Below are 22,045 nucleotides of genomic sequence, written 5' to 3' on the forward strand. Positions count from 1 at the left end.
CAGGATTTTCTTCTTTATATGACTGAATAAAATTCCATTGTGTGCATTTCACTGACATATTTTGACAGTAAGAATACTTATCTTTTTTTAAAGATTTACTTATTTATGCATACAAGAACTGGGTACAGGCCAGAGGTGTGGTGGGTGAGAGGATTCACCAGAGACAGAGTGGGGAGCAGAACAAGCAGATCAACTGAAGTACACTGCTGAGGGGAGCAGCGGGTGGGTCAGGAGAGGTCTGCCACGCCATGTGGGCCAGCTCCCTGGCTGGGGATCAAACTCAAGCGGCTTCGGAGAGCTTCATAATGGGATGCTTTAACCCGTTGCGCCACCAGGGAGAGCCCAAGAATACTTATTTTCTAAATAACATATTAGTATCTTACATCTTTCTTTGTTTTTTTTTTCACAGTATAGGGTATAGGGCTTCCCCCCTCAGGCAGTGTATCCATTCATCTTTCAATAAACAAGTTTTCATGTCTTTGTTAGCATGAATAGTGATTCAGTGAACATGGCAGTACCTGTTTTCTTTTAAAACAGTAGTTTTATTAAGTCTGTATACCATAAAATCCACCCATTAAAGGAATTGGTTTTTAGTATTTTTGCAAAATTATGTGATCATCACTGCTGTTAAATTTCAGGATGCGGGCCCCCCCTGGTGGCGCAGCGGGTTAAAGTACTGCATTAAGAAGCTTAAGCCACTTCCGCATGAGTTCAATCCCCGCCTGCCCCGGAGGTGACCACATGGCACGGCAGACCTCTCCTGACCTGCCCGCTGCTCCCCTCAGCAGTGTACTTCCTCAATCTGCCTGTTCTGCTCCCCACTCTGTCTCTGGTGAATCCTCTCACCCTCCTCATCTCTGGCCTGTACCCCAGTTCTATATGAATAAATGAATAAATCTTTAAAAAAAAAAATTTCAGGATGTTTCACAGCTCCAGAGAGAAACCCACATCATCCTCAGCCCATTCAACCCCCCTCAGCCCCTCTCGCCCCTCAGTCCTGGTAGCCATGAGTCTACTTTCTAAATGTCTCTATAGACAGGTATATTCTGGATTCTTCTTAGAAAGGAAATCGAACACTGTGTGACTTTATGACTGGCTTCTTTGACACAGCAAAATGTTTTCAAGGTTCATCTGTGTTCTATCATGTATCAGTGTAACAGGGTGGTCCCCAGGAAAAGGGAAAGTTCCAGGTTTCCTGTCCCACCCAGGAGGAGGGTGGAGCTGAGCAGAGAAAAGAAGAGGAGAGAAGAAATCTGAGAAGAAAGCAGGATGGAGAGCCAGAAGGAGACCTGTGGAAGCCACATGGAGCAGAGAACATGTGAAGAAACTGTGTTTATCTCTTGGCCCTGGACTGCTTGAAAGAGATGTGGGTGAGAGACCTGTGGGGAGGTTGTGTCTAGATAGATTTTGATTTTGCTCTTTTCTTCCCAGACTTGTCTGGCCATTTCTGACCCTTTATCATGGGTCCCGACCAGAAGGCACTTTAGGCTTGTGGCAGGCTTTCAGGCCTTGCTTTGGGCCAATCCCTTTTGGGTGGATTTTTACCCATGAGGGGATGAGTAACTTCAGGTGTTTGATTTAGAAATTATATTCTTTGTCTTCTGTGTAGTATACTCACTGTATTAAAGTTCCTTTTCATTAAAGCCTTACATGTTTTGTCCTGATGTGGCAGATGGTAGAACCTATTTAGAGCAGACAGGTTTGGGGGTTCAGTGGTGCCTCTCTCTCCCTGCCCTGTAACATCAGTACTTTACTCTTTCTTATAGCTGGAGAATAGCCCAATGAATATTTGACATTTTATTTATCTATTTATCAGTTGATGAGCATTTGGGTTTCTCCCAGTTTCAGGTTATTATCAGCAATGCTGCTATGAGCATTTTGTACAAGTTTTATATGGACATGTGTTTTAATTTCTTTGCATTTAAACCTAATTTCTTTGAGTTTAAACCTAAAAGTAGAATTGCTGGATCACATGACTATGTTTGACTTTTTTTTTTTTTTAAGATTTAATTATTTATTCATACAGAACTGGGGTACAGGTCAGAGATGCGGAGGGTGAGAGGATTCACCAGAGACAGAGTGGGGAACAGAACAGGCAGATCGATGAAGTACACTGCTGAGGGGAGCAGCGGGTGGGTCAGGAGAGGTCTGCCGGGCCATGTGGATCTCCCCCCGGGGCAGGCAGGAATGGAACTCATGCAGAAGTGGCTTAAGCTTCTTAGTGCTGTGCTTTAACCCACTGTGCCACCAGGGAGGGCCCATGTTTGACTTTTTAAGGAACTTCTATACTTCTTCCCTATTACATTAATTTTAACAGTGCACAAATTAATTTATACATTATTTATTATATTTTATTTTATTTCTCCATATCATTGTCAGAAGTTGCTATTATCTTTCTTATTTTAACCATCTCATTTTGGATTTGATTTGCCTTTCCCTAATAATTTATGTTTTTGAGCATCTGTTCATGTGATCACTGGCCATTTGTATATGTTCTTTTGTGTGTGTGTGTGTAAAAGAACTGGGGTATAGACCAGAGGTGTAAGGGATGAGAGGATTAACCAGAGACAGGAGCAGAACAGGTGGATCTGCTGAAATACACTGCTGAGGGGAGCAGTAGGCAAGACAGGAGGTGTCTGTTGGCCAGGTGGGTCAGCTCCCTTGTTGAGAGTCAAACTCATGCTGCAGTGGCTAGTGATAGCTTGATAGTGGCGAGACTTTAACACCTGTGCCACCAGGGAGGACTGGAGATACTATTTAGATCTTTTGTTCATGTCATTGAATGAACTTTTTTTTTTAAGATTTATTTATTTATTCATGCAGAACTGGGGTACAGGGCAGAGATGCAGAGGGTGAGAGGATTCACCAACAGAGTGGGGAGCAGAACAGGCAGATCGATGAAGTACACTGCTGAGGGGAGCAGTGGGCAGGTCAGGAGAGGTCTGCTGCGCCATGTGGATCTCCTCTAGGGTGGGCGGGGATCGAACTCATGCTGAAGTGGCTTTAGCTTATTAGTGCTGTGCTTTAATCTGCTACGCCACCAGGGAGGGCCCCATTGAATGAACTTTTAAAATAGCAGCTTTATTAGGTCTCCTTTATATACCATAAAATTCATCCTTTAAAGGATGCTGTTTAATTCGTTTTTAGTACTTTTGCAAAATTATGCAATCATCACTACTATCCAAATTCAGGACATTTTTTCACTTCTCTAAACAGAAACCCACACTCACTAACATCATCCTCAGACCCTTCAGTTGCTGTCTTAGTTCTTCACCCTGTGTGCACTTGCAAGACTCAGGCTCAAGGGACAATAACGAGATTTATATAACAAATTAGGGAAAAACAAAGAATTACTGAGGCCCAAATGGCCTTTAACTTACCCAAAGCTGTGCCCAGTGTTTCCAAGTTCTAAGCAAAAGTAGCTAAGATGGTGTCTTCCAGCCATTGAAAATGTGGAGTCCTCTCCCAAACAATAGGCCTTGTGTCCAAGATGGAATCTGCCTGCCACTGTTGACCTGGAGCATGGGCAGCCAGACTCTTGGCCAGGTTCCAGCTCACAAAGACAACAGGAGGCACAACAGGAGAGTCTCCCTGAACTTCTGGGATGCCCAGCGCAGTACCAGACAAGCCACATTCAAGACAGCAGCTACAGCGACTAAACAACCCAACAAATGGCTACACCCACTCAGCTCAGCCGGGCGCCAGCTCAGCCGGGCGCCAGCTCAGCCGGGCGCCAGCTCAGCCGGGCGCCAGCTCAGCCGGCTGCCAGCTCCAGATCTTCACCTTCTCTGCCAGGCTGTAACAGCAACAAAACTGGGAACAGTTCCAGTCACTCAGCTGATTTTGAAGCCTCCAAACTTTTCCTCTCTGAGTTTAGCTGAAGGTCTTCACTTTCAGAGGCCCCCTATAGCCTTGTGGAAAATCAGTGTAGTAGGGGCCAAAATCCACTGACCCCATATGTTGAAGATACAAAAAATACTGAATCCCAAATCTGAATGAATCTGTGGCCACTTTTGCAGTCCCTTATATTTCTTCTCTGATGGTTCACCCCAAAATACGATACTTTTTACCCTCCCTGGGGCTATCTATTCTTACCAGAAACCCCCTCCAGGGGCACCACCTGTAATAGCTTTTGGCTTTAACCGTGGGTTACAGAGAGAATGAGCAGAGTGTAGGGCCCAGGGAGAAGCAGGCTGAGGTGTTTTCTTACCAACTGCCAGATATTGATTGCTTGTTGCTCCCATGAGACAAAAAATCCCAGCCCTCTCCAAGCAGCCTCCCAGATGCCCCAACACAGCTGCTCACTGTTGAAGTTCGGGCCCCCTTGACTGATTGGGTGCTTGCTGGGGGCGTGGCAGGCCTGCAGGCCTTCTATGCACACTGCCTGTCCTTGGGGCACCATATCTGACGGAAGAGCAGATGTTTGTCCTGAAAGGCAAACTGTTTGGGATGTTAGATGTTGTCACTGTTCTGAATACAAGAGTTGGCTCTGCTGAAGGAGGGAGAAAGGATAACTGTTACTGAGTGATTGTGGTTGGGAGGCCAAAGGTCAGCCTCACCATGGAAAGTCTCAAGCAAGACTGTGCTGTCTCACCAAAGGAAGAAAAGTGACCCCCTTAGGGTGGATGCCCGTATGGGACATTTTTCCAGGACAGGAGGGGATTCAAGGAAGCCAGGCAGCCACGACATGGTCAGTTTCCATCCATAGTCACACAACCTTTCAGCTGGGGCCCAGAATATTGATATTTTTTGAGTTAATGAAAAGTTAGAAATGATTTCTGTGTACACTTTCCTCCAAAGAGTAGAAGTTAAGCCTATTCTTTTATTTTTTATTTATTTTTTTTAAAGATTTATTTATTTGTGCATACAGAACTGGGGTACAGGCCAGAGGCTCAGGGGCGGTGAGAGGCTTCACCAGAGACAGAGTGGGGAGCAGAACAGGCAGATCGACGAAGTACACTGCTGAGGGGAGCAGCGGGCGGGTCAGGAGAGGTCTGCCACGCCATGTGGATCTCCTCTGGGGCAGGCGGGGATCGAACTCATGCTGAAGTGGCTTTAGCTTCTCAGTGCTGTGCTTTAACCCGCTGCGCCACCAGGGAGGGCCAAGCCTATTCTTTTAGAGAAAGTAAGTTATGAGAGGTACAAGAAAATCACCATGATCTGGCCACCAAAACAATCCATTACCATTCCAGTAGATTGTCTCTTGTGGTCATTTTATTTTTACATTGTTGTGCTTACACTGCATATACAACTTTACATTCTGCTTTTGGTTTAACTCTATCATGAGTATTTTGCTAAAAATCTTTGTAAATATCATTTTATGACTTTTAAATATTCCCTTAATTAACTGTCTAGACATAATTTACGTAGTCAGTTCTCAGAGTCAGTTCTCTAACTCTGTCGGTCAGACTGAGTCTCTTTGTTTTTTGTTACTATAAGTCCTTGTTTTGTAAGCAAGGTAGAGTTTTAGGTGAAAATTATTAAGCTTAGACATGGGTAATTTTCCTTCCTTGACCTGTAGTCCATAGGACTGATGATCTCTGTAGTAGCTGCATTTTTTGCACAAGAGAGGAAGGGTAAGTGAAGACAATATCAAGAAATAAGCATTCAGGACAGAGCAGCTTCCTGAAAAAAAAACTGCCCTAAGATGCTTCTTGGTTTGGATAGTGCTATGAGGTGGTTGATTGTCTGTTGAGGCAGCTGCAGGGGTATTTGAGAGCAGAGTTTTCTGCTAGCCTGATGTTTGTAAAGAGAGTGGAGAAATTCACCCCGATTCTGAATAAATGGTGATAATGTTTTATGGTTAATATATGGCAAGTAACTGTGATCTCCATTATGGTGGGAAGTGCCCGTGATAAGATCTACAATCTTAACCAGTTCTCAGTGTGCACCTCAACACTGTTAAATATAATTATTCACTAAGCACTGATACCACCTTTCCACCCGACTCAGCTAATATAAGTGTATTTGTTGTATTTCCTTTAGCATAATGTCCTCAAGATTCATCCACATTGTAGCATGGGACAACTTCCTTCTTTTTTAGGACAAAAAAGCTTCCATTGTCTGTATCAGCCATGTTGCTTGCCCACTCATCTCTCAGTGGTCTCTTAGGTTGCTTCTATTTTCTTGGCTTGACACAAGCTAAGCAACTTCTATCGACTGAAAGATTCCGGATAGAAAAGGAAAAGCTCTGGAAAATCAGAATTTCCACTGCTAACTTATGTTTACAACCATCAGTTTACAAATGGATTGCCTTAGCCTCAGAAGGCGGCTGCCTGGCACAGGCAAGCTGCCCCAAGGTGGGAAATTTCTCCGTCTCCTGAGACAAAAGGCAAGCCCAGGAAAAATAAGACCCTAGGGCATAAAAACTCCTGGGAAGCTTCCTTGGTTTCTTTAAAATAAAAAGCAAATCCCAGATAAGACTTCCAGGGCATAAGGACTCATAGACAATTTTTAACCTTGTTTACACAGGTGTTGCTTAATACACAGCTGTACAGCTTTCTCTTAATTTACTTCTTTTTAAACAAGCACTAACTACTCTCTGCTAGCCTTAAATTAGCCACTAGCTTTTCTTTAGACGATCACTGCTAACACGCCTAAAACAATTTATTACTTCCCTAAGACTCCTAATAAACTTTTGCTAACAAGCTCATCCCTTCCCAGACCCCTCTTCCCTCGAGTTATAACTAAACATCTGTACACATGACAATTATCACAAAAATGTATAATTTAGTATACCGTAAAATGTTAAGAGAAAAATGCTTTGTTCCCTTTGTCCTTGAGAACATTTATGACAATTTATGGCGAGCTCTCATTAACTTACCCTATGCATTATTACAATTAACTACTTGCTACACAGTATAAACAAAGACCTGCTGAGGGAATGGGCAGGAAGACTTGCACCCAACCCTGACTCTCGCATCTTCTTCGCGCCCTCTCCCCTCTCCCCTTTTGGAATCTCCCCTCAACGACGCCTTCCCACCTTAAGGCCCTGCCTGTCTAGCCTCCAAACACCCCAAAGTTGGGGCTGGTCCCAACATTGGCTCTTAGGAATAGTTCTGCTGTGAACATGGGTATGCAAATAATTTTTTTCTCAGGGTTTGCAAGGAGAACCTGCCAGCCTCAGGGCTCCCAGCCCTTGTGCAGTGCTGACTGTGTGATCAGGAGGCAGCTACCTCTGGTATCTGCTTTCAGTCCCATCAGTCTATTCATGGTTTCCTCTGGAGCTGGGCTGGATGTTTCCATGGAAGTTCAGTCTCACCCCGTGGGACCATGCACCACCCACTTTAGTGAGGTCACAGGGCTGGTGACCTGGAAGCTCAGGAGAGTTGACATCTGAGACAATCCCTCACCAATAGAGTTTAGCTGATGGGGACTGCCTGGCCTCCTGTTTTCCTAGTGGACGGTTCTGGAAGGCATTCCGTTCCCCAGACATTCCAAGAGAATGGAATGATTTGGAGAAGGCACTTATGATGAGGTCTCCTTCCTTCCCTCTCTCCCTTGCTTCTGTTTCCTGGGATCAACTCTATTTAAGCCACTGGCGCCCAAGAACTTATATTACTTTCAGAGGAAGCTGAACACATGGATGGTAGTTCTCTCTTTCTGCAGCCCATTCCCAAAAGACTGCATGAATCTAAGAGAAGGGAGAAGCAAAAGGACTCATAGCTGTGTCTCTCACCAGGTTCCCAGTGTTACAGAGGTGACCTCAAGCTAGTGGTGTCTTCTTACCCTGGTCATCCTCAAAATTCTGTCCCTGGATGTTGCCACTAGCAGCAGCAACACCAGAAACTGGTTAGAAACACACATTCTCAGGCCTCACTCTAGGCCTTCAGGATCAGAAACTCTGAAGAGGGCCAGTAACCCCCTGTGTCAGCAAACCCCAATGCACTCTGAAATTTGAGAATGACTGCTTTATGCTGACAACTGAGAATAAAATTAATATTCCCTTACCTTGGCCTTCAGGTAGATTCTACATGAGGAGAGAGGCAGAGGTCCTCCCCTCTCTTCCTCCCCCCCCCCCCAGTCTCTGGCCACTATTTTTTCCCTCCCATTCCCATGCAAAGTCTCTTTTTCAGAGACAGAAGACAGCATCTAAACAGTAAAGTACTTGCTAGCGAGCTATAAGCTTGAAGGCAACGCTTCAGGAGAGCCAGGGGAGAGCAGTCTGCAGCCAGGCCTTGCAGGGCTGCCCTGGGTACCCCACACGGGGCACACCCAAATACAGGCCACACCCAGCTGCGCCCCATATAGGTGCTCAGGCTTCTCCCTCCAGGAGACTGAGATAATCAACATCTGTGCTCTGATACCAGAATGTCAGTGTCTGTTCCCTTCACCAGCAAAAAGAATCAGTCTGAAGAGCAGAAATAGTTTAATTTATTGACAAACTGAGGAGGGCAGCAGATGGGTACCTGAAAGACATACCCCCACTTCCCCAGTCCTGCTCTTTGGCTGGGTGCAGGGGTGTTTATCCAGAGTTACAGTGAGTAAGAAAAAGGAGGTGGTGGTCAGGGTTAGCACGTCCACCCTTGAGGCAAGCATCTGGAGACTGGGGGAGGGGTGGGGGCTGGCGCCCACTTGTTTTGGGGGCTCCTGGTGGTGGGCGGTTCCAGCGTCTTCTCAGTGACGCTCTCTTCCCTTGGAATGTAAGAAACCAAGGCCGTCCAGCCAAGAGGAAATGCACAGGAGACAGGAGTGCTTGTCTGGCAGGGCAGAGAGACATGTCTTTCCTTGCCATGTTGTGCTTTTGTTTTGCTGCACCTCACCGCAGCGTCCTGGGACTGTGGGGCTGGGCCTCAGAGCACCATGTAGTCCACATGTCCATGCTGGACTTGGTGTCGGCTCGGGCAGCACACACATTAGAACTGGGGTGGTACAGAGACATGGGCAAATTGTGACAAAATGAACGTCAAGGTTTTACACGCTATGGTGCGTTATGTTTAATCATTAGAGTAGAATTACATTTTCTAATCTTCAGTCATTTATGTTTCATCAAGATGTTGCTTCTTGGTATTACTGCTATCATTTATGGTTCTTGGCACAGAGCTCCGAAACCCTTGGGATTTTCTAAGTGTGGGGGGGCGGTGATAGGCATATCTTTTGTTTAAAAATTTGGATCTTGACAGAAGAGCTTCTAATAGTTGCAGAATCTCAGAGTGCCTTGTCATATGCTAAGAGGTGCCTCTTGGTTGAGGTGGAACCCCCCCTAGGTAGTCCTCCAGGGAAGGGGTGTGGGTTGCCAGAGGACCTAGCCTCGAGATTAAACACTTAGAACCTTCAGTCTTCCACTCCTGCAGAGAGGGGAGACTGAGTTCATCACCATATGTCTATAAGAAAACACCCTCAACAGAGTTTGGGGAGCTTCACAATGGGTGAGAACACTGATGTGCTGGGTGGGGGGGAGTGTATATGTGAGAGGGCATGGAAGCCCCACTCCCTTGCCCACACCTTGCCCTTTGCCACACTTCCATCTGGCTCTTCCTGAGTTCTGTCATTTCTAATAAACTAACAATAGTAAGGGAGCTGTTTTCCTGAGGACTGTGAGTCACTCTAGCAAATTCTTATCAAACCTGGGAGGAGATTGTGGGGACCTCCTAGTTCCAGCCCATTGGTTAGAAGCATAGGAGGGCTGCTCTTGTGAACTGCATCTGAAGTGTGGGGACTCTAGGGGGACTGAGTTTTAAGCTGTGGGGTCTGCACTAACTCTGGGTACTTGGTATCAGAATTGGATTAAATAGTAGGGCGTCCAGCTGATGTCTGCAGAAAGTGGAGAATTGCTCGGTGTGAAAACCCCACATGCTTGATGTCAGCAGTGTTGAGTAGAAGGTAAGTATTTTTCCTTGTACCACCCATGTATTTTCTCTAAATTGAATATCTTTAAACAACATAAGTATATACTCGTGTCATGAGGTTATTTTCTTAACCTCAACTAATGGTCTAAGTTTAATGTCTTCAACTATTTTTCAAGTACATATTTTTTAAAAAGTGAGTTTGGACAGGATTTCCCCCCTGAAATCTTGACATGATGCCATGCGCTCTGGCTAGCTTGTCCTGTTGTCCACAGGCTCTCCTGCCGCAGGTGCTTGCTCTCTGGGCTCTTGGGGCCTGCTCTTTGCCTAGGGGGCTACAATTTACTCTTCCCCACTCAGCTTAAACATTCCTTCCCAGGAAGAGCCTCATCTTCCTTCCTGCTTTGCAGCCCTGCACAGCCCACTGGCCGCAGCTATGTGTTCCCTACTCAGAGCCTCTCTTTCCTTCTCCACAGCTCCTCCTCTGCTCCCAAATTAACCTTCAGAAGCAGCAACCTCCAGGGCCTGCACTTCTTGAGGTTACCTAGAAGCCTGAGATCCACGGATAGAGGCAGCTGCCAGGAGACACTGGTGTGAGAGGGAGAGGAAAAAAGACCTATGATCCCAGAGGTAAGGATGTAAGTTGAGTATACAGGAGAAAGGCGAGAGAGCAGAAAAGGACTGGGTTTTCCAGTTCTAAGAAAAAAGGATTGGCGTGCAGGTGATAGAGTCCAAAATATGCACTCCCAAACATCCCACTCTGGAATGTAAAGTGGTATGGCTATTATGGCTGGAGAGTCCTCAACAAATTAAAAATAGTTTACTATATAGCCAGCAGTCCACTCCTAGGTATCTCCCTGGACCATGTGAAAACACTTCTTGGAAGGTTAGGCACACTCCTGGTTCATTGCATACTCTTTACTGCAGTCAAATTATGACAGTGACCTCAGTGCCAGATGCATGGAGCAGGAAAATGTGGCACCTCTCTACAGGGGAATAGCACCCAGTGACACACGGGTGGATTTTGAGGTGATTATGCTAAGTGAAGTTAAGTCAGAAAAAGAAAGTTAGCTCCTGGATGATTTCATTCACATGTGGAATATAAAGCAACGAGTAACAAGTCAGAAACCAACCCTCAGGCTCAGTGGGGAGCTAGTCTACTCCACCTGGTGTGTCTGTGGGGGGTAGTGGGGGGACAAGTTCTCCAACTAGGATGTCTGACATGCTTCCCAGTCGGCGCTCAGCAGCAGTGGCCAGCAGCTGGGGAGCTGACCGGTGGCACATCCTCTTGTTGTCCTTCTCTCTCATCTTCCAGTGCCCTTTTTCTACAGCAGGGTGGGAATTTCCTTCTAAGGTGACTCAGAGCTCCCAGTCAGCTACATTCAGAACTCGTGAGACTGGAACCGCCTAGGGTCACTCCCAGTGACTCTACTGGTCAAAGTAAATCATAAGCCAGTTCAGATTCAAGGGGAGGAAGACAGAGTTACCCTTGGATGAAACAGCAGCCTCTTTCCCCAGAAGGCTGGGAGGACTCCCTGGTGGCTGTCTTCACAAATGTCCAAGAGCCCACCCTCACTTCTGTCCCCAGCAGCACTGCCTCCCTCGGTGACCACTCCAGGTTTGGGTTCATTCAGTATGTCAATCTCTGTGCCTGTTTTGCTGCACGAACTCTTGTGTCTGAAACGGGCTCCCCTTGTGTTTGTGTGGAGGTGTTCCTGCTCGCGTCCTTCCTGCCTTGGGCAGAGGAGGTTAAGTTCCTTGAAAATCAACCCAATGTATAACTTTGATCCTTACCTTTACAATGCATGCCATATTTTGATAATGAATAACTTTCTCAATTATGAGCACTCCCTGCATGATTTAAGGCCACACACAGTTTTTACAAATAATTAGCAAAAGGTCAAAATAAGGTTGATGATGCGATGTTAAATTCGTGTCATGTTTAGATGCCTTCTGTATTGTCTAATGCTAATGCTGAGAAGATGGAAATAAAAAACCCTGGAAAAATAAAGGTTGAGGCCCTCCCTGGTGGTGCAGCAGGTTAAAGCCAAGGCCACTTCCGTGGGCATATGAGTTCAACCCTGCCCAGAGTTGATCCACATGGTGCCAGGACCTCTCTTGTCTTGCCTGCTGCTTCCCTCAGCAGTGTACTTCCTCAATCTGCCTGTTCTGCTCCCCACTCTGACTACAGTGAATCCTCTCACTGCCCCTGGTTCTCTGGCCTGTGCCCCAGTTCATATGCATAAATAAATAAATCTTTAAAAAATAATAAAGATTGACACTGAAGTCTTGAGCTCAGTCCTTCACTCAAGTCTCTGTGACTCAGTTCTTTCCACATTCCAGGTCCACAATCCCGGAGATCAATACCATGTTCTCATTGACCATCTTCAAATATAACATGTATTTATTACAATTCTGAGAAAAAATTTCAACAGAATGTTCCAGGGAGCTTCAGGATCTGATTCAAAAGATTACATGGAAAATATAGGAATAAAAAGAATGCTATATAAAAAAAGATAAAGAAACTTGGCAAGAAAAATAACCTAAGCTGTATATACAAACACAAGTGAAATATCATTGGAAATACCCAATGGAGTGGGGCTGGTTAAGTAAGTTATGAAACATTCACACAATAATATTGCATTCATCTTTGTAATGTTTTCCTGGAAAACATTGCTGGAAGTGAGATTGCATTTGAAATATTTCACTTGGAAATAACGTCAAACTTACAGAAATGTTGTAAGAATAGGAGAGTAGAAAGAATATTTTACACCACCCTAGGGTTGGACCCAAAAGTAAATGTGTGACTATTTTGGAAACCAGCCTTCTCTCTCAAGTGGAATAGAGGATTTCCAGACATAGAATGGGGAGGTGAGGAAGAACCCTGGGGATGGACAGGAACTGGAAGTATTGGTGAGAAAAAAACCTTCCAGTTTTGAAGGTAATCCTCACTTTTGACAGGTTCCTTAACTGCTTAAAAATTTTTTTATAACTCCCCAATTCAATTGTGTCAGTTTTTCATGGGCATGTGCAGCAAAAAAAATATGTTACTGTTAAGGCAATTTCCCAGAGAAATCAGGAGGCACTCAGAGAGGTGGAGGGAGAGATTTACTTGTTACTCTGGTGGGCTCAGTGGGATCAGTCCCCAAAGGCTGAGCCCCAAATTACAGGAATGGTGAGGTTTTATACAGGTTGTATGAGGAAACTTGTCAGCCCATCCTCATAACATAAGTATTCTTTGTTGTTCAGAAGATGGTCACGGTAGCCATGGCTACTACTGTGGACTGGCAGCACACTGCAGGAACTTTCTGCTCCAGCTACAGGCAGAATCCAAGCAACAGACTCCCCCAGGGCGCAGGCCTGGGGAAGTAGGAATCTAAGCAGACCTGGGAAATGTCCTGCTTCAGTAGTTGATCTGCATGTCGCCAGATGACACTGGTAAACATGACACAGATTTCTCACTCTGGCTCTCACTATGTAAACAAGTCATTACTTCCCATATAGTATCACCCCCACCCCATGTTTGCATTCTCAGTGAAAGCTGATTTTGAGTTTAAAAACGGCCCCCAGGTCCTCCCTGGTGGCACAGTGGGTTAAAGCACAGCACTTAGAAGCTAAAACCACTTCAGCATGAGTTCAGTCCCCGCCCCGGAGGTGACCCACATGGAGCAGAAGACCTCTCCTGACCCGCCCACTGCTCCCTCAGCAGTGTACTTCATCACTCTGCCTGTTCTGCTTCCCACTTTGTGTCTGGTGAATCCTTTCACCACCCCTGCACCTCTGGCCTGTACCCCAGTTCTGTATGCATAAATAAATAAATCTTTAAAAAAAAAACAACAACAGCCCCAAGTGCAGTCCAGAAGTGCATGACAGTCACTATTCTTAGGTCTGTGATGTGCTTCATGGAGACAACATGTGTTAGACTAGTCCAGACATGACATATAGTGAGTCCAGTCATGAATTCAATGTCAATGAATCAATAATGCATGTTAAATAAGATATCCTTAAACAAACACACATAAAACAAGGCTATGTATTGATGCATTGAAAATATTGTGACCAGAAGCTTACAGGAAACTAACTTGGCTTTTTCCCTTAGATGCATAGGAAACCAAGGGTCATATTCTCTAATTCATTGCTTATGGCAACTTTATGGAAGATAACTTTTATGAATAATGAGATTGACTGTATAGGAAAATACGTGCCTAGATGGGCATGCATCTGGAAAATCGGGAGGCATATTACATGAATGTTTATATATGTATATTTACTGTACATTCATATATTTCCTAACTCTGACTGTCCCAGTGGTAAAGAGAACACCTATCCCCCAGCTTCTGGGATGTAATACTGTCCTCCACAGCAAAGAGCCAGGCTACCCTAGTAAGCTAGCTGATACCAGGGCATGGACAGGGTGTGTGAAAGATTAGGCTGGAGGCCCTCTCTGGTGGCCCAGCAGGTTAAAGCACAGCACTGTGAAGCTCTCCTCAGCCACTGCAGCACGAGTTCAATTCCCAGTGGGGGAGGTGATCCACATGTTATGGCAGACCTCTCCTGATACTCTCGCTACTCCCCTCAGCAGTGTACTTTGTCAATCTACCTGTTCTGCCCCCCACTCTGTCTCTGGTGAATCCTCTCACTCATTCCCACACCTTTGGCCTGTACACCAGTTCTTATATGCATAAATAAATAAATATTTTTGTAAAAAAAGGATTAGCTCCTGCACTGCTGGTGGGAATGCAAACTATGGAAAACTGTTTGGAGGTTCCTCAAACTGCTTAACATGGAGCTTCCATATGACCCAGCAATCCCACTCCTAAGTATCTACCCAAAAGACACAAAAACATTGATTCAAAAAGACACCTGCACCCCCATGTTTATTGTTGCTTTATTTACAATTGGAAAGACATGGAAACAGTCCCAATGCCCAAAAGTAGCTGACTGGATTAAAAAGATGTGGTACATATACACAATGGAATATTACTCAGCAACCAAAAAAAAAAAAGAAAGAAACACATGCCTTTTGCAGCAACATGGATGGAGCTGGAGAAGGTCATGCTTAGTGAAATAAGCCAGAAAGAAAAGGAAAAATACCGGATGGTTTCTCTCATAGCAGGAATATAACAGAACAGACAAGAAAATAATGATAATGATAAACAGCTATATACCAGAGATATTTTGTGGGGGTGGAGCGGGGAATGGGATCAAAAACAGTGGCTGGGAGGGAAATGCACTGGACTACAGTGATGGGTGATTTGGTGATGGGAAGCCCACGGGGATTACAACTGAGATGAAAAAATGCACAAAATGATGTAAAAATAAACATTATTTTTTAAATTGTCATTTTATAGCTACGATTATAAATATTGCTTTAGGGAAAGTCAGCCATGCTAAATCTAGGGAAATTTTGATGAACTGTAGATATGGAAGTTTCTTGGGGGCTCCAGCAGGAAATACAGTAACTACACAGTGGAGAAATTAAGCAATATCACATGGCTCAAGGTTGCATCACAGGGAGGGACAGGTGGATGCTGTGGACCTCCAGGGGTGATGGCAAGAATGTACAACCTGAATCCAATCTTGAAGTAACTAACACCAAACAGATCCACAGTGATAAACACATTTTTCTTTTAAAATAATAATGTCTTGGCCCTTCCTGGTGGCGCAACGGGTTAGGACGCAGCATTGCAAGCTGGCCGCAGCCGCTTCTGTGCGAATTGGATCCCCTGCCCAGGAGGTCATCAGCCGGTAAGGCAGACCTCTCCTTTCTGGCCAGCTGCTCCCCTCAGCAGTGAACCTTGTCGATCTGTCTGTTCTGCTCCCCACTCTGTCTCTGGTGAATCCTCTCACTGCCCGTGAACCCCTGGCTTGTACCTCAATTCTGTATGCATAAATAAATAAATCTTTTTTAAAAATTACAACTAAGAAAAAGTTTTTTAAAAAAGATAATGCCTTAAAAACAGAGAAAGACTGTGGAAATATTCCAGATTAAGGGTGATTAAAGATGTATTACAGCTAAACATAATGCATGAGATCCTAACGCGAATCCTATGCAGGAGATAGTCTAAAAAAACTATTGACTTGCTGAGTCAACAAAAGAGAGTAGAAATGGACACTAGATGAATGTATTGCATTACAAGTAAATTTACTGACGATAACTTCTGTGGTTATTTCAGAGAATGTCTAGCTCTGAAAATGCACAGTAAAAAAAGGACAGAAAATACACAACACTCTAGGTTGCTTCATCCACATCAGTAAAAAAACAAGGCTACTACAAGGACTCAGCTTACCTGTAGTCTTCCTACTTCACCAAGCTGTGTTAGTTTCTTCTGTTCCTCTCCAGTGGAGTTAAGGAATTTGCCGGTTATGACTGAGTTCATTTTTTTAGATTGCTTAGCTTTATATAGTGCTCATCTTTAATTTTATTTCAACAGTACATGAAACATTAAAAAGTTCCCCAAAGCCAGCACACTCCCTCTCATGGTGGTCACCCCTGTGTCTCCTGACCTCCTCTAGCCAATCAGTCCCATTGTTTTCTCACTGAGTTTCCCATTTCCCCTTTTTTTTTAATTTTCGAAAAGCTTTTTTCTTACATCCATTTTCCCTTTTTAAGATAGCATATGTATATCTTTTTTTTTTACCTTTTTCATTTAATATTTGCTGTGTTAAGTAACATGGTCTCTATCAACTAAAAGCCAAACAAAACAAAACAAAACCAAAACCCAACAGAAGAAAAAAAGAATGCAAAACACAGTTTTCCATATATACTTTTTTGCACTTTGCTTTTTCCAGTCAACAGCGTCTTTGGAGAATTCCCCCTTCTCAGTGCCGTGACACTGTGTGGAAGGCCAGCTCAGAGTGCAGGGCTCCATGATGTCAGCAGCGAGCGAACGGGTCAAGAAATCCCAGCTGGATAACCTGTCTCTTATATCAGCAGGAGCCAAGTACAGGCAGCAGTATCGTAACACCTATGTCCCTGGGAAGCACTTTCAGGCCTTCTCAGGCCTGGCCTTCCCACGCCCCACCCCCCACAACAGCCACAGTGGTGTTCAGTCAGCACAGGGCTCAACGGCCCACCCAGGAGCCCTATTAGCATTCATATGATTTATAGACACACCAGTGCTGGGTCTGCCAAGACTACGTGGACATTTACTGCTCCGCCGACGTGGGGGGTATTGCCCAGCCTACGGGTCGCCTACTACATACGCCACGTGTGCTGGAAGGTTACTGTGAAAAACGGTCTGAGAAGCTCTGAGAAAACTAGTTTTTCACTGACCCTAGAGATATCTTCTACATTCTTTTTTCTATTGTTGGGGTATTTTTGTTTGTTTGTTTAATAAATACAGACCATGTTACTTAGCACAGTGAATATTAAATAAAAATAATTCAAGAGGGTGTCAGGAAGCTGTTTCACCCACAAAATGACAGACAGGATCAGCACCTTCCTCACCCAAGCCTTCGGTTAACTTTTTCTTTTGGTCTCTATTCTCCCACCCACAGCAGCTTTAGAATGAAGCTCTGCCTTCACATCACTCTTCTGTACTTGTGTATTTTATTATGTCGGGAGAGTATTGTTAGAGTAGGTACCGACAGAGACTGCCAGGGTCATTGCCAAGATACACCCCAGAAGGCGCGGTATTAACTGATTCTTCCTCAGCTATAGACCATGTATTTTCTTTCTTCCTTCCTTTTTTTTTTTAATGAAAACAGATTTATTGACTTTAATGGAATATTTAGTCATGTCAAACTTAAATCTCTTCCTTTCTTAGGGGAGGACATTTATCAGTCACTTCTTTGTCTAGATAAGCTGATAATTCAACTTTCAGTCCATCTCCCTGCACTCGGGGTCAGTGGTCATTTCTTAGTTATGGTGGATGAATGGATAATGTAAATGAATAAAGTAGTATGCGCATTTGCTAGTGTATTTGAATAAGCAGCAGAGCTGTCTTAATACAGTAGGTCAAGATTATTTTTCATAAATAGCTAAACTCGAAATAAGTAACCATCATCCTCATTACTATTCAGAGACCATAAGGGCCCATCAACAAAAGGGTTAGCTTTTAGATGGGCCAAACAGAGTGCCTGGGTGTTACTGAGGGGGAGGCTTCTAAATAAAAGTCACCACATTTTCAGTGGGAACACCAGAGTACTAGGTTGTTGTCTTAAAATCCCCAAGCTTTAGAGTAATAGATTTTTGCTGTCTTCCTTCTATATCTGTGTATTCTAATGCTTTCATTAGTCTCACCAAAAGGTCTGGTTTATTACCATCCTATCCCTCTAATGACATAATTCCCTCAAGATCACCATGCCCATTTCTGTTGTCAGACATGACAGTGACTAGATTATTTGTTTTGTTTATGGGACCTGGCAAGAGACCTCCAACAGTTCCTTTTTAATTGGCTCATTTCCTCTTAATAATCAAAGCCACATGAATTCAGAACTACTACCCTTATTTTCACCTTATGATTGTATCATTCAAGCATCAGTTTTCCCACAGTAATTTTGCAGACTGTTACATTCATATCATCATAGAATCCTCATTATGTATTCTGGAATTTCAATAATGAAATTCCAGATGCATCTGCAGGCCCTAATTTTATTTTAAAATATGATACAGGTGGATTTCATTACGACTCTAGAAACAGAAATTAAGGGAAATGCAAAACAAAATGGGCACAATAAATTTCCAATTTCATAATGAGTTGAATTTGAAAGCAATTTATCACAAGTGTGAAGAGTCCAAGTGGCGTGCTGGTGCTGAGAACCCTTAAGTGATAACATTTATATCTGTGTCCTACAGCAAAGATGTCTCATCTGGTCACCACTCTGCAGAGGACTAAGTTTACGGGCCTCATTTTCATGAAACATGCAGATTATTGAGGTATTGATGATGCCCTAGTTATTTCCAAAGTTGAACAAAAAAGTACTCCTTTTTTTATCAATATGTTTTGTTCTGGTGTTTCCAGATACAGAATTATTTTTATTTTCCTGCTAATCACTCAGTGAAATTTGTAAATTCAGTGTTCTGCATATTTCTTCATTATTTTTTAAATATTAAAAATATTACAGTTTCACTCGGTTTATTTATGAATGTCTCCTTCTTTCCTGTTTTCTTCCTTTTCCTTATTGTGCTATAATGTGGAAATCTCTTTCTCAGTGTTCTCTTCGTGCTATAATGTGGAAATCTCTTTCTCAGTGTTCTCTTCCAACTCATTAGTCCTCTTCAGATATATCAAACATGCTTTTGAGATAATTTATTAAGAATCATTGTCATTATTATTTTATTTTCATTAACTGTATTTTACTCTTTCCAAGCTTATCAATTTGTTCTTTTTCAAGTTTTCATATTTCAAAGATCCTATTTCCTTCTTTAAGTCTTTGAGAAGTTAACATTCTCAAAGATTGTTGTCTCTCTATATCCTTATGCATTGATTCCTCCATTTCTTGAATTTACCATTATTTCTATGATATTGCACTTCTTCATATGAAAATAGGTCACATATTAGCAGGTCAGTTTGGTTCTTCTACTCCATATTAATGGTTTAACTTTGTACCTTATATGCGTATTTTATAGACTCAGTTCCTTCGCTCCATGGCCCTTTCCCATTTATCTATTCAACACTCTCAAAAACAAAGTAGATTATACATTCCATTTAAGAGGATGATGGTACCTTTAGAAAATCAACCTGAGGATAAATGATCAAAGACTTATGGACCAGAGGGGGTAAAATCTCACCAGGCATCTGCTGGCTCTCCACAAATCTCTTCTCCCTGCTGTATTTAATGTCTGTGATTGAATCTGAAGTATTGCGCTGCCACTTTACAACCCCCTTATAATATCTCCATTCCAGATCTCTTAAATCCATGAATTGTTTTTCTGAAAAAAAGAATGTTTCAAAGAATCGGTTAACTTTCAGTTATTGAGAATGTTTAGGAGCAGAATATGCCTTTTATGAACTTGAGTCTCTTCCCTTGTAAAAAGGTGTTTCGGGAGCTTTATAAACTAAGGGGGAGCTTGTGGTGCTCATATCAGCAAAAGCCCTGTTTTCAATAAGAACTGAGCTGGAGTGGACCCTGCATGGCCACAGTGGGTTTACGGCTTTGGGATACTAATAATGTGCAAATGGACAGAGACCTGCAGAACACTAAGGTCAATAGGAAGGAGGAAAGTATTCTAAGGAAGGTTTAAAATCTTCAAGAAGAAATATTGAGCAGTTCATAGATTGTGTCATATGTTCCAAGATATTGGTATATCCCTGAATATAAAAGAGCAGTAGTTTAGCTAGAATTTGACTGTTTTCCCTATTGCTTTAGGATCTACCAATTTAGAGTCATTAGTAGCTATAATCCCTTCAGAAAGTTAAAGATTCATAGAAAATCAATCCAAAAATATACTGCATGTTGCGCCCCACACAGCAAAACAAATTGTAAACATAAAAAAAAAAAAATAAGCAAGGATTAAATATCACACCAGAGATCAAAGAACCAAAGAGATAATTATAAGGATTATAAGGAGACTCATAGGTGGGACAAACAGGGGGAGGGTTGGTATGTCTCATGGATGATTTTATGTAGCCTTTCTATGTGATGATACTTGAGCAGATCACCTAGAGCTCAGAAATCTCTGTCCCAATCAAGCCTCCATCCCTGTCCTGGGGGGCCTGGATTTTCCTAACTATATATAATAGTAAGACTTTGTATATAATCCGTAATTATTCAACAGCAGGAGACTGGGCCCAGGGACTGTTCTTTGAGTTAACATGCGACCATGGTGCTCAACAGTATATCCCAGGGTCAGTGGACATGTTTTAAGAGTTGGAAAAGATCTTTGTAGGCCTGGCATAGTAACAGTTGAATAGAGGAAAGAGAGAGATATTTTGTCAAGAGAAGACCATGGAACTAATGATTTTGATTACTAAGAAGCATTATGCTGTGGTCTGTGGTAGCTACTACCACACATTATGATCCTCGTCTGGCTTCCTCTTTTATAGAGTAGAAAGTTTAGAACTCTCTTTATGATAAAGTTGGCTGTTGGGCACAGCCTGACCAACAAGATGTAGAAAGTGGTCACCTGAAATAGAGAGTTCTGAGGAAATTTTGCTTCCTTATTAAAAAAAAAGTCATAAGTAGCCAATACAACTCTGTGTTCTAGTGTCCTCCTCCAGCATTGTCATAGTTTCTCAAGGTGAAGGAAACATTTTTTTTGGCTATGGAGATAACACCACACAGAAAAAAGATGACAGAACCTGAATCCTCAATGATACCAAAGAGCATTGCTCTAGTCTTGTATGCTTACACATCTATACTTTAAATTATATAAGAAAATAGACAGCCCTCATAGGTAACCTATACTATTTTTGATCAAACACATTCATGACCTACATTTTCCTATGGGATATAGCATGGACAAAAAAGTTCATATGATAGGAGAAGAACAAAATGGAACTAACCTTTTCCCACCCAGGGTTTAGTAATGATATGTTCTTTAGTAATCTTTGGTTTACCAGTAGTCTTAAAATTTTCCTTGACAGAGAATCCCATAGGGATTGACTGGTTAACAAAATGATAGTAATACTGGGTAACATGAGATGAAAGATGAATTGTTGCAATACCAATGAGACCTAAAGAATTATTAAAGTTCTTTAGATGAATATCTAGCTGACTTTTTGCATGCTCCTTAATGAGAGAGAGTATGTCCCCAAAATACTGTCTCTAGGACATGAAGGAATAAAGTTATGGAGGCAAAAAAGACATTTCAACACAGAATCTGTGAAGTCAAATGATTCTCCTGGTCCCTGTGGGTGGTAAAATGAATGTTCAAGATATTTAAAGCCTTTACTTATCTAGTAGATGTTGGACTTTTATTTATACACCCACTCTTAGAAATTCTTAATATTTTCTTTTGTAGTGGGGAGGGGATCTATAGTAACTTAATTGTAACAGAGAAACTGCAAGAAGTCTACATGATTAGAGTTGCTGGTAGGTGTCTTTCTGAAGGGTGGAGTCTGAGCCCAGCTGATAACACACACAGGTACAGGTTAAAACTAAAGCCTGGAGGCCCTCCCGGGTAGCACAGCGGGTTAAAGCACTGCACCAAGAAGCTAAAGCCATTTCCACATGAGTTAGATCCCTATCTGCCCAGGAGGTGATCCATATGGCGTGGCAGACCTTTCCTGACCCGCTCGCTGCTCCCCTCAGCAGTGTACTTCGACAATCTGCCTGTTCTGCTCCACACTTTGTCTCTGGTGAATCCTCCTACC

General features: G+C 43.1%; 1 protein-coding gene across 1 annotated transcript in view; it reads right to left on the bottom strand.

Annotated features, from left to right (window-relative positions):
* Positions 1–19,616: 19,616 nt before the first annotated feature.
* The window catches only part of LOC105853186 (chromosome unknown open reading frame, human C9orf153), a 10,906-nt gene continuing 8,477 nt past the window's right edge, over positions 19,617–22,045 (bottom strand). Inside the window, exon 3 of the mRNA XM_012721265.1 lies at positions 19,617–19,669. Coding sequence (XP_012576719.1) covers positions 19,617–19,669 — 53 coding nt within the window. The remainder of the gene's footprint in view (positions 19,670–22,045) is intronic.

The sequence above is a fragment of the Condylura cristata genome, unplaced genomic scaffold, assembly GCF_000260355.1.
Source record: "Condylura cristata isolate star-nosed mole 26May11 unplaced genomic scaffold, ConCri1.0 scaffold00006, whole genome shotgun sequence".
Taxonomy (NCBI): domain Eukaryota; kingdom Metazoa; phylum Chordata; class Mammalia; order Eulipotyphla; family Talpidae; genus Condylura; species Condylura cristata.